At 37.5% G+C, this 18,419-nt stretch overlaps 3 protein-coding genes across 3 annotated transcripts; all 3 read left to right on the top strand.

Moving 5' to 3' along the window:
* Nucleotides 1–1,573: 1,573 nt before the first annotated feature.
* ppa1b (inorganic pyrophosphatase 1b) lies at nt 1,574–8,984 on the top strand. Its single transcript, XM_027015794.2, has 11 exons — nt 1,574–1,720; nt 2,997–3,061; nt 3,264–3,317; nt 3,527–3,646; nt 3,959–4,045; nt 4,220–4,346; nt 4,468–4,595; nt 5,511–5,596; nt 6,066–6,141; nt 8,148–8,187; nt 8,691–8,984. The coding sequence occupies exons 1-11, from the start codon at nt 1,660–1,662 to the stop codon at nt 8,717–8,719; spliced, it is 873 nt and encodes a 290-aa protein (XP_026871595.1). The 5' UTR covers nt 1,574–1,659; the 3' UTR covers nt 8,720–8,984.
* Nucleotides 8,985–9,088: 104 nt separating this feature from the next.
* On the top strand, nt 9,089–14,364 carry sar1ab (secretion associated, Ras related GTPase 1Ab). Its single transcript, XM_027015795.2, has 8 exons — nt 9,089–9,300; nt 9,394–9,429; nt 10,339–10,405; nt 10,552–10,671; nt 11,348–11,413; nt 11,515–11,618; nt 13,079–13,210; nt 13,387–14,364. Exons 3-8 carry the CDS (start codon nt 10,348–10,350, stop codon nt 13,501–13,503), a joined length of 597 nt encoding a protein of 198 aa, XP_026871596.1. The 5' UTR covers nt 9,089–9,300; nt 9,394–9,429; nt 10,339–10,347; the 3' UTR covers nt 13,504–14,364.
* A 293-nt stretch (nt 14,365–14,657) lies between these two features.
* Nucleotides 14,658–18,140, top strand: tysnd1 (trypsin domain containing 1). The gene is made up of 4 exons (XM_027015778.2): nt 14,658–16,051; nt 16,153–16,283; nt 16,615–16,800; nt 17,003–18,140. Exons 1-4 carry the CDS (start codon nt 14,997–14,999, stop codon nt 17,203–17,205), a joined length of 1,575 nt encoding a protein of 524 aa, XP_026871579.2. The 5' UTR covers nt 14,658–14,996; the 3' UTR covers nt 17,206–18,140.
* The last annotated feature ends 279 nt before the right edge of the window (nt 18,141–18,419 follow it).

The following is an 18,419-nucleotide window of genomic DNA, read 5'->3' as shown; positions in this document are numbered from 1 at the left end:
CGTACTGAATGCAGTATGCAGTATACAGTATGTAGTGGGCTATTTCGAACATAGACTGTACATGCTATGGCTATTTTATCGACACTGGGAAGTAACTGTTGTAAAACATTGGAAAATCTTAGGTGATGTCACGGTTTGATAAAATGAAAATTGCTCTAAAATTTATATGGTCTGATTTGATTGACCAACCTGTGCATTACGCTTTTCCCCAGTAATAACAAAGGATTGCCATATCCACTTACATTAGAAAATAAGTGAGCACTAAGGTCTTCATTGAGGTGTACACTTTTATTATGTTGAAGGGAAAGTAAAAGGAGTGTAAGCGATCAAGGCGTCTCAGGGTTGAGAGCAGAACTGGGACACGCTTCACCTCACATCCCTTCATCTGTATTTGTCACTCCTGCTGAAACGCGATTTTGCCACTATGCTAGGTTTAACCATAGACTGTATATACAAGCGGATTGGACGACAGCGTGTGTGGTGCCCTCTAGTGGCTGGCTGCTGTACAACCTTTAACCCCGCCCATTCCCATTTAGCTAAGTGAACGGCTCGAAAGACAAACTTTCATTTCAAATTACACATCTAATATTTCTTGGCAATTGTTTTTAGTCAATTCTATAAGGTACCCTCACATTAACATCTCTCCCAATATGTTTCTTTACGATGAACAGATTGTATGCAAGTTATTAGATGATAAAGCGGTGCGGCGTTAAGATGATTGACGGCTAACACTGACGGTCATACGTGAACGTCCAGGCAGATGACTCGATGTCAGGACATACTGTCCTGTCTAGTTTCCACTGCATGTTCTGGATCCAATTTTCATATAGTATGCAAGCGCATTCAAGCTGGCAGCTCTTGTGTCGGCGATCTTGGTGGCTTGAAACATTCATAATGAGAGTGAACATACATTAACAAAGCTGTGAACGGGCTTAACTAGATTACCTAAAGCACCAGTTACATTTTATCAACCAGATGGGAGAGGAAATAGTCAGTTATATAGAGATATTTCTAAATGATTGGTTCTCAACGGTGTCCAAATATATATTACATCTGGTCGATAAAATGTATATGGTGCTTATATTTAAGTAACATTATAAACATCATTCATAAAATGTGATCATGCCAGCTTCTGTGATGCCAGGATGAAACCAAGTTTGCTCGTGTACACGAGTTTGCTAGAATGATATTTCAATAATGATCTTACAAGTCTTAAGTTTGTTGTATGATATGAAAAAAAACAAACAGACTTTCCATTATCACAAACTGTCATAAGGCAAAAAAAGCCTCACTGGCTTATATATGTTAATATCACTATGTTAAATACTGCTTTTTTTCCCCATAACTTCCTCACAACTATTATTAATATTGATAAAGCAAATTATAAAAGATTCCACTTACACATAGATTTTTCCTCTCAATTTTTGCGAGCCATTTTTGGTTGGTTTACGTGAGGACCGTCACGGGACCGCATTGGAAGATGAGCAGTCTGACGCGGATTTACGAGAGCGGCACATCTAGTGCTTATAGGAGGCGCGCGCGTACTAAGACTGAATAGTACGGAAGTGTACGATTAAAGAAACGCACTTCCGAAATCCCCACACACGCGTCGATGAATTTGCACCATCACTGCAAGCTTTCCAGAGACAGACCGTTGCTATGAGCTTCTCAACTGAAGAAAGGGGAAACCCCAACACTTTAAGCTACAGGGTGTTTTACAGTGAGTGGGACATTTGTTTAATCTGTTCGTAAAGATAAACTAGCACATTAAATTCAGAGACTAAATCCAATCTTAACACGTGGCGCCTAGGCTATAGTTGCATCATTTATGCACACTAGCCAGCGCTGGACAAATCATTTTACTTTTCATTGATTAGTATGAGATACAAAATTCATGGTTATGGGATGGCCATACAATTTGGTAGCTAGTTAGTTAGAAAATCGTTCCTATGTATTTCCTGGTGAACGCATTTGTTAGCCATCTGAAATAGTAAACGATGTCTTAACGTTTGGTATGTTACCTGTCCATTCTAGTTTTGTTATGCACGTCATGCACGTCAAGCTTTTAGTGTTTCAGTATTTAAGAGTAAAATGGCTTGTAACTAGTTGAAATTGGAGAATATATAGGTTAATTTATAGATATAATATATATTTACAGTGTAATTTAACGTTGATAGCTACCAAGCACTGGTTTAAATGCTTAAATGCGCAGAATCTTTAAAAAGTCGAAGTCCTGCTTTTTGTTAATTTTGTAAAATTAATCAGCTAGCTAGCTAAAATAATCAGTCATAGGGAGTGCACTAATAAACGAACTTAATGTTGGCGTTATATCGCTAGGTTAAAGTTGACACTTGTTGAGCCTATCTTTAGCTAGGTTAACGCAATATGTTTAAGGATTAAACATTGCTAGCCTAGCTACACGGTGGCTGACGAATTGAAACTTAGTTATTCAAACACTACTTGGTGTAGTCGATGCTTACTAAAAACACAAGAAAGATTGGCAGATAAATAACGTATTTAATTGACTTGAATTTACGATTCTGTATGTCTTCATAATAACGTGTCTTGTTCTGGATTCTCTAGATAATTAAGAACTTGCCTAACCAAGCTAAGTGCTAGCTAAAAGAGAAAGAAAAAGAATTTCTCCTGGTTCCATATAACATGGAACAGTACGATAATGAGAAACATTGCTTTAATGATTATTTAGTTTTTTAGGTAAATAAGCACAAATACTTATGCTGGTCAGATACAGATGGGTTATTAACATTGACATTTTAATACGTCATTTAATACAATGACATGAGCAGAATACAATGCGCAGAATATAGTGAAAAATATGAAATAGCAGAGCTATTTGAGCCATCCATTGTATAATTCAAAAGGCCTGTAATCTTATATTTTGTAAATGTTTTATTTTTCTGCTCATTATTATACTGCATGTTTTTCCCTTGTCCATGCCTGTGCATCAGATTTGTGTTTGCTCTCTTTCTTAACAGAGAATTCAGATGGAATGTACATTTCCCCATTTCATGACATACCTATGTATGCAGATGAAGCCCAGGTATTATCTATCTCCCCTGACAAATTTTTCACTTTCCCTAATTTTTCCCTTTCCAAGTTGGTTTCAGGTGTTGGTTTTGAGTTATCTGTCTATCAATCAATCCAATATATTATTTTCAGTAAAATTGTTTGTACTTCATGAAATTATAGAACATTTGGTGGACATTGCACATGTATTACATGTAAATGTGTTTAATCCACAGAATATTTTCCACATGGTTGTTGAAGTACCACGATGGACAAATGCAAAAATGGAGGTATAGCTAATAAGTACAGTGGAATAAATTTAAGTTGCAATGTCAAAGTGCTCATTTTAGATCACATATCTCTTAACTTTGATTCACTATAATATGTCCTACAAACTGGTGTAATGTGAATTAGCTGAATGTCTGTCACTGATAAGGTTAACAGTACATGAACTCTTAATGGAAACCAATGCAAAGGTTAAGAAATGCTTACTTTTCAGATTGCCACAAAAGACCCTCTCAACCCATTAAAGCAGGATGTGAAGAAGGGCAATTTGCGCTACGTGGCCAATGTTTTTCCACATAAAGGTTACATCTGGAACTATGGTGCAATCCCTCAGGTAAGGCAGGCTTATTGTTGTGGCTGAAGCAGTGACAGTTTATGACTGATTATTGATGACACTGCAAAATCTAGAGACCCATTTTTTTTATATACAGCACATTAGAGATCTGTCAGTATTTTCATTTAGTTTCTAAGAATTTTTTGTGGAATATAGTTTTACACATTTTGAAGTTTGCCATAGGTATGATGACGATCCCTGACACAAGACAATTTGGAATATAGTCTGTCATACCTTTTTCAAAATATTGTCTTTTGTTAATATTCTGAACATGTCTGTATCTAACCAAAAACTCAATATTCCCCTCAACAGACATGGGAAGACCCTGGTCACACAGACTGTGATACTGCATGTTGTGGTGACAATGACCCAATTGATGTCTGTGAAATAGGTAGTAAGGTAATGATGTGTTGGTGGTGTTATTGTGTCTTTAATACACTGGAGAATGTGCTCAGGTAGTAAATGAAGTCTTCTGTGTTTTACAGTTTCCTTTGGGTTAAGTAAACTATCTAGTGTTTTGCCTAGAAATGGATGTTAAGATCTGCGCGTTATTTTTTTTATTTGTGCATTTAGATATGTGTACGAGGAGAGATTATTAAAGTGAAGGTCCTAGGTGTGTTGGCAATGATTGATGAAGGTGAAACTGACTGGAAAGTTATTGCAATCAATGTTGATGACCCAGAAGCAAAGGACTTGAATGGTGAGTGATATTAATATCCTGTTGGTCTGTTTACCACTACGTTTTCCTGCTGTCCCATTATCACACTGCCTTAGTTTTATTAGGATGTATTTCTTCTCATTTATTTTAATGTGAATTTTAGACATTAGTGATGTTCAACGACTCAAGCCAGGCTACCTCGAAGCTACTGTGGACTGGTTTAGACGATACAAGGTGCCAGATGGGAAGCCTGAAAATCAGTTTGCATTTAATGGAGAGTTCAAAGACAAGGTACTGCTCATTCATGTCCTTCTACATTAAAAAAATAATTTAAAAATAAACACCTGTCACCACTGCAGGTGTGATATTGCATAGTAATGATACAGCAATAATGCTAGGAATGGTGTTAATAAGCCCGTGGCATGTAAATGAGTACTAATTGTTCTAATTTTCTTAAAAATTAGAACAATATAAGACCACATGCACTTTTAACTAACATTTTCCATCCACCCTTTGTTTTGTTTTGGTTTTGCTTAAGGTATTCTCAAAAAAGAGTACAGGGCACTTTATCACATGTGCAAAACAGATTAATTTTTCACCATCTTTTCACTGCGGAAGTGTAAGAGCATGAGTGTACTGCTGGTTTGCCCGCATTTATAGTGCAACATGGAAGTTTGTTCGATGGCCATCTAGTGTCAACCAGAAGAGGATGGGTTCTCATTCTAAACCAGGAACTTTCAAGAATTCGTGCTCCTAGCTCATTTTCCTTGCAACTGTCACCTTTTGGCTTGCTCATTAGTGGGCTTGATAGATCCATAGAGCTGGATTTCCTGTAAAGCTGCTTTGTGACAACACCCATGTAAAAATCACTATACAAACAAATTTGTATTTGAAGTTTTTGTTTTGCTGCTTCCATTTACACAATCGTTTCATAGAATAAGCTGATTCTCAGTAATTGATTTTTTATTTTATTTTATTTTTTTATGGATAAAATGAATCAGTATTTTCAGACCATATTGTTCATTGTTTATTATTTAACATGCTTTTATCATTTAACAACTTGGTAATGCAGTTTGAAATTATTTTAACTTTAATATATCTAAGATTGTTTTTTCATTACTTACCAGCATACCATAAATATTATCAGATTTATGAAATCTATTGTAGAATTGGTGGCATAATTTGTTTGTTTATTGTATGTTCTAGGACTTTGCCATTAAGACTATCAAAAGCACCCATAATTTCTGGAAGGCACTTCTATCACAACAGACCAATACTGAGTGTCTGAGCTGGTAGGACCTGTTTCTCCTTTTAGAATGTTTCCCAAGTCTGTTTAACAGGATTACAAAGCACTGAGTTCATATATAACTTTCAGTTTGGAAAAAAACTGGAACTTGTATTGAGAAATGTCAGAACTGATTTAAAACAAACTGCACAACGATGCATCTAGTGTCTAGGTATATTCGCATTGATGCAAATAACACACCACACACGTGCGTGTTTCATAGTTAACTTTATTTATTATTTTTATTTTCTGTCAAAAAGGTTTCTGTACCACTCATTAAAAAGCTTTAACTAGTACAGCAGGAAATATTTTCAGTGGTCAGAATGTCATAAGCTTTTTGACATCATTGGCCCTTGCAAAGTAGTGGGCCTGAGATTTGTAACTGATAGAATTGAGGACCAATCTGACAAGGATCTAACTCATAAATTAAATTTTATGCTAATATTCTTCTAATCTAACACTGTCTTGTGTTGTAGCAAAAACACTTGCATGTCAAAGCCAGGCAGCCCATTCTACTTCTCACCAGATGAAGCCAAAGCAGTTGTTGATGGTGTAAGGACATCTTTACCTCGTGATTTGTTTTTTTTTATTTTGTTTTTTTTTAGAATGGTTTCCAGATTTTTATGTGAATGTTTTCCATTAGATGTGATCATATTTGTGTCACCCCAGTACTTTGAATCTGAGTGACTTTTGAAAATACAGACTATTTGGCTTAATTTTATTTTGTTTGGTGCAACCAACTGACTTTAGTGGCTCAGAAATATTTAATATGTTTGCAGTTTCTTCAATTAGATAAGTAGGTTCAGATTGGTTTTTTTGCAGGTACATTATATTGCCAAAAGTATTTGCTTGTCTGCTATAACAGCTTCAGCTCTTCTGGGAAGACTTTCCACAACGTTTAGGAGTGTATTTCTGGAGGAATGGTCAGAAATTCCCATAATGTTAAGAGGTCAGACACTGATGTTGGACGAGAAGGCCTGGCTCGCAGTCTCTACTCTAATTCATCCCAAAGGTATTCTATTGCATTGAGGTCAGGACTCTGTGCAGGCCAGTCAAGTTCTTCCACACCAAACTCGCTCATCCATGTCTTTATGGACCTTGCTTTGTGCACTGGTGTGCAGTTATGTTGGAACAGGTAGGGGCCATCCCCAAACTGTTCCTACAAAGTTGGGAGCATGAAATTGTCCAAAATTCGCTTGGTATAATGAAGTATTAACAGCTCCTTTCACTGGAACTAAGGGGCTGAGCTCAACTCCTGAGAAACAACCCCACACCATAATCCCCCCCCTCGACCAAACTTTACACTTGGCGCAATGCAGTCAGACAAGTACCGTTCTCCTGGCAACCGCCAAACTCACTCATCCATCGGCTTGCCAGACAGAGAAGCGTGATTCGTCACTCCAGAGAACACATCTCCAGTGCTCTAGAGTTGACTGGCAGCGTGCTTTACATCACTGCATATGCTGTATGTTTTGTATTGCGCTTGGTAATTGTAAGGCTTGGATGCAGCTGCTCGGTCATGGAAACCCCTTCCATGAAGCTCTATGCATTGTTCTTGAGCTAATCTGAAGGCCACATGAAGTTTGGAGGTCTTTATCGATTAACTGTGCAGAAAGTTGGCAGCCTCTGCTCATTATGTGCCTCAGCAGCCACTAAACCCTCTCTGTTGTTTTACGTGACCTACTACTGCGTGGATGAGTTTTTGTCATTCCAGTTGCTTCCACTTTGTTATAATACCACTGACAGTTGACTGGCATATTTAATAGTGAGGGAAATTTAACAACTGGACTTGTTGCACAAGTGGCATCCCATCACGGTACCACACTGGAATTCACTGAGCTCTTGAGAGCGACCCAATTTTTCACAAATGTTTGTAGAAGCAGTCTGCATGCCTAGGTGCTTGGTTTTGTATACCTGTGGCCTTGGAAGTGATTGGAAGAGCTAAATTCAATGATTTGGATGGGTAAGCAAATACTTTTGGCAATATAGTATATGTTGTACTGGATTTGTAGTATATATTTTACTAAAAGGGAACTGCAAATACAATTAAAATAATACACTATATTACACTATAAAAATAGCCAACAGAATTTCAGTACACATAAAGGGTATGCAACTAAGGGACAGAACCTTTGGTGGCCTAAAATGGTGTGATGGTAAAAAGTACCCGCTTTTAATTTAAACTGACCTGACAGTGGTGTAACCACAGTAGTCATCACTTCAAATCATAAATACAGAAATAGCTGAAATGATGTCAGCATCTCTTGCATCAACTCTTACTTTGAGTTGATTTGAGAGAGCTTACTTTGTGCAAATGAATGTTTCAACTCTTTAAGAGTAATTAACAGATTTTCACACAGATCAGTGAAACTATTAAAGATTGTTTAAAAAGTCTGAATGTTGCATTACCTACATATACACTACATTGTATCAAGCTACACAGTCTGTTTTAAAACCTGAGGTGATTGTAGCGAGGAGTCTTTTGCTAGACTAAAATTAAGTTTTGGTGTATGTTCAATGTTCTAATCTTCACTTGTTGTTCTTTCTCATCCTTCCAGACTTCTCCATGTGGAGATCCAGGTTCCATTCCCGACTTGGGTATGTATGTCTTGTCATTTTTTTTTTCTCCCCCTTTTTGTTCTTTGCCTGTGAATGTGCATTTCCTTTGCTCGAAAAAAGCCATTCATAAACTTCAATATCATTCAAAAACGCACTGAATCACTTTTACCAACGCTGCTTGAACTTTTGGGTGGCTCTTTCTTTCTTTGTAAGCACAAAGCAGTAAAAACTTGAGGCAAGTTTGTCAAGTATCCAAAACTTGTTCAAAGCAGCCTAGTGTTCTTTTCTTCTTTCAAACGATAGTGCTACAGCTCTGAACCAGTGAACCTTCCGTATTTTTCAATAGACCTGCTAACTGAAAAGGCAGATTCTAGCCAAGGGCTTGTTTAGGAGGGCTTGCTCATATTTTGCACACATTAATCTTTTTCTGCTCATGGAATCTTGTTTGTTGATGGAAGGGGGAAAAAACTCAGGGGACAACTTGGGCACGAGCAACTTTTAATGCAATAAATGTAATGCATTTCATTTGTTTTTTTTTCCAGTTGACAAATGGTTTTATTATGAAAAATGAAGAAAGGAGGGGAAAAAAAACAAAATAGATGCACCAGTCTAATCTCATCTGTGTAGACTATGTATGTGTAAGAAGAGATGAGTAATTGACATTTTCTGGGAAATTTGTATCATGGTAGCAGAGAGTTAATGTGTCTTGCTAAAATATTTTTTTTTCATTTTATTTAATCAGTGTCATAGATATTGTAGTCTATTTAACAGATACTTAAATTAGCAGTCTGGTCAAACTCAGGTACTGTAAGATTAATAAAGTTTGTTATACCACATTTCTCTTACTGTACATTGTAATTAATATTTGTTTTAAACAATGGAAATGTGTTGCTCCTTGTACTGGATATTTTAGAACTATAGGCAATGGTGTTATAGTACAATAATGGTAACTACTTACTTGAGCATCTCTAAGTTACTCCAGAAAAGAATATGACCGCAGAAGGTAATCGCAAGCCATTTGTGTCCACCACACGAGGGCGCTGGCGATGGCTTGTTGCTTAGTGTACATAGGTTTTAGCCGTTTTGTTTATATGGCGTTGTAAGATAAAGTTTGCAACTGTAACTAAGGTTTGCCATTGTATCTACATCAAGGTCAATATTTAAGCATCCAGTTACCGTAATATATCTGTAAGACACTGAATAAAAAGGTTCTTGAGTAACGTCAATTTTACACTTGTCTGACAGTAACCAGCTGACGCGACGACCAAAGAAGACAGCGAGGTAGGTTATGCTGAAATATGCGTAGTTGATCTTTTACAGTTATACAAAGTAACTTGAAACGAAACAGCCTATTGTTGATTATATATTTAGCTGTCAAAAAATGTGTGTAATAGTTGCTCAAGCTTTTAGCTATAATGTAGACATGGTTACTTTTACTAGTAATAAAATGGAATTGCGTTGCTCTAGCTAGCTTAGTAACATTAGCTGGGGTTAGCTATCCTACCTGTGGTAGTAGATACCGTCGTCATCTACCACAAAATTTATGAAGCAGGGTTTTCTCTTTTTCTAAAACACGACGTAATGTGTGTTGGTCAATGCTTTGTATGTGTATCTAGCTAACCTAGCGTTGGCTATGAGCATTGTAGCTACTGCACGTTTTACGATGCGCAGTTCTCGCGGTGTCTGGGTATTTTAGCGAGCTAACCTACGTTTGTTTTCAAAACGTTTCGGGGCTACTTTTAACCAGACTTGAGTCAGTTTCATTTAATAAAGAGCATGCATTTTCGGGTTCATTACGACTTCGTGGCATGAAAGTATCATTTGAGTGACAGATGTGCCTGTATATTATGGTTCCAGGGTGTCAAGTGACGTAGCGTAAGCCATCCGTAAAAATAGTTTGTTGCAAATGCTAGCTAAATGTAGGACACAGCCGTAACTAATGGAGCAGAAATGTGATTTGAAATACCTAGGTGGATGGCTAGCGATGCCACGTGAACACGAAGGACTTTACCCGTTAGTCCTCTAAAAGTACAGCCAGATCGCGTCTCTCTCTCTGTGAGAACTGGTTAGAATTTTTGGTGAAGGGTTTGATGCGTTGAAGTTGCACTGGACGTTGAACATTGTCTAGAATTGTTAACTAGGCCATTCTGGGCGTGTGTAAATTTTTTTTGGTCTTTGTTTTCCATTCAGGGAACAGCAATGTCATTCATATTTGATTGGATATACAGGGGATTCAGCAGTGTGTTACAGATATTAGGTAATGTATCACTGAGGAAGTCTGTGAATTTGCTGCATCTTTTTTTTTTTTTTTTTTTTAATAATAAAAACATCCGTATGGTTAGAAGCAATCACATACTTGGTGGGTTTCTCCTGACCATTATAATGAGTTCCTTTTGTTGCTAGGATTATACAAAAAGAGTGGAAAGCTGATTTTCCTTGGTTTAGACAATGCTGGAAAAACAACATTGTTGCACATGCTTAAAGATGACAGGCTCGTGCAGCATGTTCCAACTCTTCATCCAAGTGAGTAATTATTGTTTTCACGTAGTAAAGGCACTGGGATATGGTTGTTTTGTTTGTTTTACAATGTTCACAATACTTTATTTGCAATAATAAATGCTCTTTGCATTTACAGTACAAATATATTTACAGTAATAAATGCTCTTTTTAGTGGAAATGGGTAATTGGACAAGTATTTATATTAATGTCATAATAATGATCATCCGATGCCATTATACCCAAGTGACACACTTGGTCCTCAAAAACAATATATTCGATGCATGATGTCCACTACAGTGGACAGTTGCATTTTCAATCATAGGGAAAAAATGCAAAACTTTATTACATTTTTATATTTATTAAACTTTGACGAACGTATTCCCTACAACATGGTTAATCATGGATTCTTTGTACATGTATGTGTCTTGTAGAATAAAAGGATTTAACAGATATTCTAGATGTCACATTGCCATGTTCACCGCCATCTGCCATTTTGGATTCATGAAGTAATATTTCAGATGTCCCTGTGTTTGGTTTGGAGTAAACATTTCTAATCTTGTGGTTTAAAATCATGTTTGAATATCTCTCAACTGTAGTGGACACCATGGATGAAAGGGCTAATCTTGCAGTAGACCTAAAATTTGTCTTTTACACACCTGATAGTTTCAGACAATGTGAAGAATTTGTTTGTTTCTACCAGCTTCAGAAGAGTTGACAATTGCTGGGATGACTTTCACAACATTTGACCTAGGTGGACATGCTCAAGGTAAATGCAGAAAGCTAGCAAGCAAATGTTCCCTACCATTATTGGGCCTAATTTACAAAGTTTTGATGGTCTGAAAATATATTTTTGTGTTCCAACTACAGCAAGACGAGTTTGGAAGAATTACTTACCTGCCATTAATGGAATAGTCTACCTTGTGGATTGTGCTGACCATGAGCGTTTGCTTGAGGCCAAAGTTGAACTAGATGTAAGCTGTGCATGTATATGTATGTGTGCGCGCGCATGTCTGAAATGTTCTGTTTCTCTGGAAACTCTGTGTACTTTACTACAATTTTTAATCTCTCTCTCTCTCTCTCTCTCTCAAAACATATATTTTTCATAAGCTTTATATTGCTTTTAAACATATATACATTTATTTATTGAATAAATGTGTGTGTGTGTGTGTGTGTGTGTGTGTATGTATGTATGTATAATTTAAATATTTGATATATTTGTATGAGAGATTTGGAGATATTTAAAGTTGTAGTGAAGTGCACAAGGTTTCAGTACGTTTTGGACAGAGGTCCATCATCTGCAAAAGTGATAGTGGTGCATTAAATTCATTGCTGCCACAGCAGCAAATTATTATATTTGTGTTGTGGGTGCGCATATGCACACAAACTCAGTCAATAGCCACTTTATTTAGAGACGCCTGCTCTTTCATGATTGGCGCTTCCCTGTTTGGAAATTAGACACACAACTCCATATTGTAGTTTGAAATCAGGTGAGCAGGTTTTCCATAGATCAATTTCAGTATGTATCAATATTAAAATTGGAAACTTACACAAGCTGAGTGACTTTAAATGAGGCCTGTTATCAGTGCAATTGTTTCTCATGCAGTTGTGTTGAGAGTATACTAAAAATGGTGAGCTCAAGGGAAAAACATCCAGTGGAAGGGGTACCTGTGGATGTAAACAACTTGCTGATGAAAGGGGTTGGAGGACTGTGTCGAGAATTGTTCTGGTAAACACGTGGTGCACAGTCAAGTGAATTGTAGCTGAGTACAACGGTGCTCGTACCAAATGCACAACCCCTTCTTTAGCATGGATGGGCTGGTTCAAGTGCTGTTGCTGTCTAAGGGTAACAGAAAGGCAAGATTCCAGTGAGCAAAAGAACACACAAATTACATCACCTGCTAAGGTGAATCCAGATGTCCTTTGCACCATTCTGATGGGAGGGTCAGAATTTGGCACAAGCAGCATAAATTGATGAGCCCTTCCTGTCAGGTGTCAGCAGTTCAGGCTGGTGGAGGTGGAGTAATGGTGTGTGGTATGTGTTCTTGGAACATCCCAAGTCCTCTGGTACCTTTTGGATGGGCGTTTGGACAGCTGTTCCGAGGATGTCAGTACTTCCATATAATTTGCGGCAGATGCAAGAAACTGTCTAGTGCGCATGGGCCAAGATTTTGGCAGAATTATTTCAACTCCAGGGTGGAATCTGCCACAACAAATTGCTGTGGAAGGTCAAAATAGGTCCAACGGACTATTAGATGGGCGTCTCTAATAAAGTGGCCCCTCTCACTGTCGGTCTGTCTGCCTGTGTGTAAGTGAGAGAAGTATGTTCTCATTTCTAATTTAAAGACAATTGCTCATCCTCTTGGGCCCTATTAACCAAGACATACATTTTGCATGAAAGTTTAAAAAGTATTTTTCTGTAATGTTAATATAGGCCCTGTTAACTGATGAGACTATCTGCAATGTACCAATCCTTATTTTGGGAAATAAAATCGATCGACCGGAGGCAATCAGTGAGGATTCACTGAGGGGAATGTTTGGTTTACATGGACACACTACTGGGAAGGTAAGGGATGAAGAAAACAAGCAATTCATGCATATTTTACATTTTAGCTGGTAAAGTTTTTAGTATCATTGTTTTTGTCATTCTGAGATCCTTTTTGAAGTTAGTACTTGAAATGTTTGGCAATTGTTTTAAGTGACTGGAGAGAATTCTAAGACAGTTTTTGTGTTTGCCTTTAGGGTAATGTATCACTGAAAGACCTGAACCTGAGGCCATTGGAAGTGTTCATGTGCAGTGTGTTAAAGAGACAAGGATATGGAGATGGTTTTCGCTGGCTTTCTCAGTACATTGACTAACTTAGTTTAAGTATTGATACTATGAAACAGTTTGAAACCCTGAATCCACTTATTTATTAAAGATTTTGACTCTGGATGAAAGAACTACTAACACAAGTGAATAATATACAAATTAGGTGGTTATAATGTAAATTCTATACAAATTAAGAGCATTAATATATTTTATCACTAAGGCTAGTATAGTTATGTAATTTTGCACAGTCTTGTGTAATTTCCCTAAGGTAAAGGATTAAAGAATTGTATGGTAGCTGTTTCTCTCTTCCCCCCCCCCCCCCCCCCCATACTACTCCATTAGGGGTTTGCTGCTTTTTATTATTAATACCTGTTTCCTTGCCATGAAAATGTGTAATGTACCTGTAACATTAACTTGGGGAGTGAAGTATTGTATATGTGCCATGATACATCCATGTCATATGGAAAGACAGTAACAGCTAAAAGGAAGACACTACAAACTAAACTTTGACATACAACTATATCAGCATTTTACAACCTCTGCTTTTAAGCTGATGAAGTAGTATCATTGCATTTTAGGGTTTGCTCAGGGGGAAACACTAACACTGTGCTGTATGCATACATATCAAAAGCAGTTTCAAGTATATTATTTCTGCATGCATAGTACTGCAGGTGATGCATCTGATATTTAAATACAGAGTGATTTTTTTTTTTCTTTTTTCTTTCCCTAAGGCAGCAGCCCTATAGTAGTTACAGCAGTTTTTAGCCAGCATGAGCCCACATCGACCTGTTCCTGAATGTTAAACTACCAAATTTATATGTGCAATAAGAAGTACTTTTTGACTATCAGCTACTATTTACATGCAGTTGATATGAGGGTACGTAAAAAAATAAAACACTTGTGCAATACAATGAATGTTAATATCACATTGTCGCTGTTCATACACTTTGTATATAGTAATATTTTGAATTCTACACTTTTTTTAAAAAAAAACTTGAAAATATTTGCTAATAAGTGGCACTACTTTCATGGTATTTTGGAGGAGGCAAAAATAAAGATTTATATTTTGGATTCTCATATTTTGTCAGTTCCACTTCCTTTACGCTAGTTCACTTGTATTAAATTAGTATTGAGGTAAACGGAAGTGTGCATTCTTCGCCATTCTCTGAGCTGATCGCTGACCTGATAGAACCCAATTGGGAAAAACGAAACGACGTATGCTCGATGACGCGTTCAGTGTCGGAAGTTGGTGAATAGATCTGTTTACGCTTTAGCTAGCTAATAAATTAGCTGAAGCCTCGAGTCGTTCTTAATGTCGGCTTTTATGTCTGCATACTGCTGTCTGTGTTACTTTGGGGGATTCTTGTAGCAATCCGAATACTGTTTTGGGGTGAAAGTTCATCGCGTCATGTGGAGGAATATCTCGTTTAATCCTAGCTAGCCAATTCTCTTTTAAACAGGACAGACTAAATCTAGCTAGGTTAGCTAACAAATCTGTATTATTGGACAGTGCAGTTGACAACACGGTTTGCAAGCGAAAATGTTGGTCGAACAGATTTGTTGTATTATTACCGTTTCTGAGACCAGTTTCTGTAAGGAACTAGGACCGCCTCAAAGTCCACAGAGTTGCAGTGGAGTTATCTTGAATTATCAAACTGGGCTGGTGCTTTGCAGTGGTATGGCATTTTCTCCATTCTTAATCGATAAAGAATGTGTAAGCAAAAAACAAAAAAGAATATTGCACGCTAACAATTTTAGTAGCACGATGCGAATTTCCGTAGACCACGTGGATATGACGGTAAACCGTACATCAAGCAAGCTGTGCGTAACGGAGGGGTGCCACGAACGCCAAAATGCTGGTCTTGTCATGATGCTTAACTGCTTGGAATTTCAAAGAGCTTTTGAAAAAATATTCAGAGAAGCAGATAAGTGGAACTTTTATGGTGGTGATGAGGACCCTGAAATCTTTGACTCTGTATTTTTAAGTTGGTTTGCGGTACTGAAAATGCCCAGTTTGGCCCAAGGTAAAACTGTATCTTGGGTAAAGAGTACAGCCATTGAAAAGGGATGTTCTGTCCTTGCATGTGGATCTCCATTTGGTTCTTTCTGTCCAGATCTTTTCATGAGCACCCTCAGCAAAGGCATTGTGAGTAATCTAGCAGGGGAGGAGAATGCAGTAATCATGACTGATGCTCGCTGTCTGCCTGGCACAGAAGGGGGAGGCCTCTTTGTGATTATTGGGGATACACCATGTCTTGTGGGCTTAATCACTTCACCCCTGTGTTGGAAGTCACATGAATGGATTGGTCTCACAATAGTTTGTTCTGTCCACTTAATTTTAAAAAACCTACTACAGGCCATAACTTTTCATCAGTCACTGGGAGATTTCTCAGCATGCTCATTGACTGATATCCCTCAAGTCCTAATAACTGCAAACCAAAACTCAGCCAAAGGAAAGTACCCCATGGTGGCTGTGGTTGAAAGTGGCCAGTGGTGGGGTTCTGGAGTAATGCTAAACCCACATCTAGTTTTAACCTGCAGACATGTGGTGAATGGGAATCCATCTCTTACAGTCCGAGTCAATGCTAGAGAAAGGTACTAGCTTTTTTTCCCTGAAACATAACTCGGTGGTCTAAAAATATTTCAAGTACCAGGATATCTTTTCATTTAAACCTATGTGTAAACATTGCTCTCAGATACCGTACTTGGAGTGGTCGGGTCCTGTACACTTCGAAGGTATCATCTCCATATGATCTTGCTGTGGTGCAACTTGAAGAGCCTGTCTTGGATGTTGTGGCTCCACGGTTAGCCACCAGTTTTCACTCGGGTAAGATTTCACACCTGAACCATGAAAGGTAGGCTCGTTTTGAAATTGCAAACTGACCCTATTTTTGATTTGCTATAAAGATGAATCAAAGGCTAGGGACACACTTTCTCTGTCTTTTTTCAATCCATGTCTACTCCTTTAATTCAGAAGCAAAGCTCTACATGAAAACATTTCTTTATTTTAAAGATACATTTATGTTTTGTATACATTGCAAATTTTAAGAAGCATGGTCATAAATCTTCATTCTTTCTGAGTGGATAATTGTGGATAATGAATGGTATTGCTGCCTTAATCAGAACAATAAAGATCTATTCTCTTTTTGTCTCTGTAGGTGAGGATGTGGTTGTGTTGGGTTATGGAGCTTTAGGTAAACATTGTGGCCCCTCAGTGACATCAGGGATCTTGTCCAGAGTCATCACATATCAAAAGAAACCAGTGATGCTGCAGACCACGTGTGCAGTGCAGTGCGGTGCCAGTGGTGGTGCTATTATCCGTACCAGTACTGGGGAGTTGCTAGGTATTTTGGCCTATAAGATGAATGTAACACCTGTAAAAATATTAAGGAGCTTTAAAAGTAGTATATTGTATTCAGTTTTAAATACTGTTAACATTGTTTTACATATACCCTGACAGGCATATGGTAGTACATTGGATTTTCGATAGGGGGCATTATTTATCCATAATCTAACCAAACCCTAACTGTATTTGTTTTTATTCAGGTATTGTGTCCAGTAACACAAGAGACTTTGCAGCAAAGGTTACATATCCACATTTAAACTTCAGCATCCCAGTGAGTGTTTTGGAGCCACTGCTGAGTGACTTTGCCCATACAGGAGATACTGCTGTGTTTCAGGCATTGGACAGTGCAGAGGAAGAGGTTACGAGGGTGTGGAGACTCCACATTCCTCAGAGTAAACTCTGAATATTTTTTTCATTCAGATTTTTTGAATGTTCATCGTGCCATTCAACTAGTATTACATTCTAAATCTTGACCTCGCAATTCACAAACTCCCTGTTGTACTTTTAAATGGTGAAGGTTCATTAAACTGAAACAATAGAAAGATAAACAAAACTTTTGATGTCATAGACATCCAGGTCTTTTGTCTGATTTTAAGTAATTAATAAATATATTAAATTACATTGGATTGTCTATAGACATTGAAATTAATTATAAAAGATTAACAAGAGACTAATTTCTAGCTATGTTTTGTTTTTCAGGACAAGAAAAATACTACAGTGCTGAATATAGTGTACTATTTTTCATTGTTGTGATGTATTTTTTAAGAGTTACTAATTTAAGACACTGAGAATACTTTCTGTTCAGGTATCCAGATAATCCCATGTGGGCAAGCAAGTGGAGACAAATGGTACATTTTATTACAAACTTGGAGCTCATTTTATTCTCTCTTGGAAATAAAGCAATTTATTCAATGTTTCTTGCAACACTGTGCCTCATGGGGGTCAATATTAATTCAGCTATGAAATATATATAGACTTTGAAGAATTGAAAGTGCACATGCACTTAAGAGATGTGGTTCTTCCTGGAGATCATTCTTAACTTTACTTCTGCTGTAGGACACTGACTAAGTGAATAAAACTAAGCAAATCTGAGGGAAAGGGAAGCATTATTGAAAAACAACATGCTCCCTGAGGCGTTTTAGTCAGACCAAAGACAAAGCACTGGTTAATATTGCAGATGTGAGTGGTTTTGAAATCTTAGGTCTATTTCTAGCTGGCTAAATTGTTCATAATCTAGACCTCAAAATGTCTTTCAGAGTCTTTCAAATCTATATTGTTTTAGTGCATCTTGTGTCATTTTGAAATTGCAACTGGCTCATTAAAAGTACATTTCTCTGATTTTTGTCCTTACAGTATTTTCTTGCAGTGTAGCATTTATGCTGCATGTTTAAATGAGCAAGGAGCAGTTTTCCCAGGTTTCTGCCCAATTTTGGCAATTTTCCAGCCAATATCCAGGTCTCTCCTTGGGCACAATAATTGCCAATCTGGGAGGATACTGCTAACGTGCTTACTCCCCCACCCATACGGCTAGCCACTCACTGCTCTGTGCATTTGGAGGAATGTGCTAAATTCTGTAAACATGACCTATAGATCCTCTAGTGAGTTGACAGGAGAGAA

Source organism: Electrophorus electricus, chromosome 11 (genome assembly GCF_013358815.1).
Source record: "Electrophorus electricus isolate fEleEle1 chromosome 11, fEleEle1.pri, whole genome shotgun sequence".
Lineage (NCBI taxonomy): Eukaryota > Metazoa > Chordata > Actinopteri > Gymnotiformes > Gymnotidae > Electrophorus > Electrophorus electricus.
This window is presented reverse-complemented; position numbering and strand designations above follow the sequence as displayed.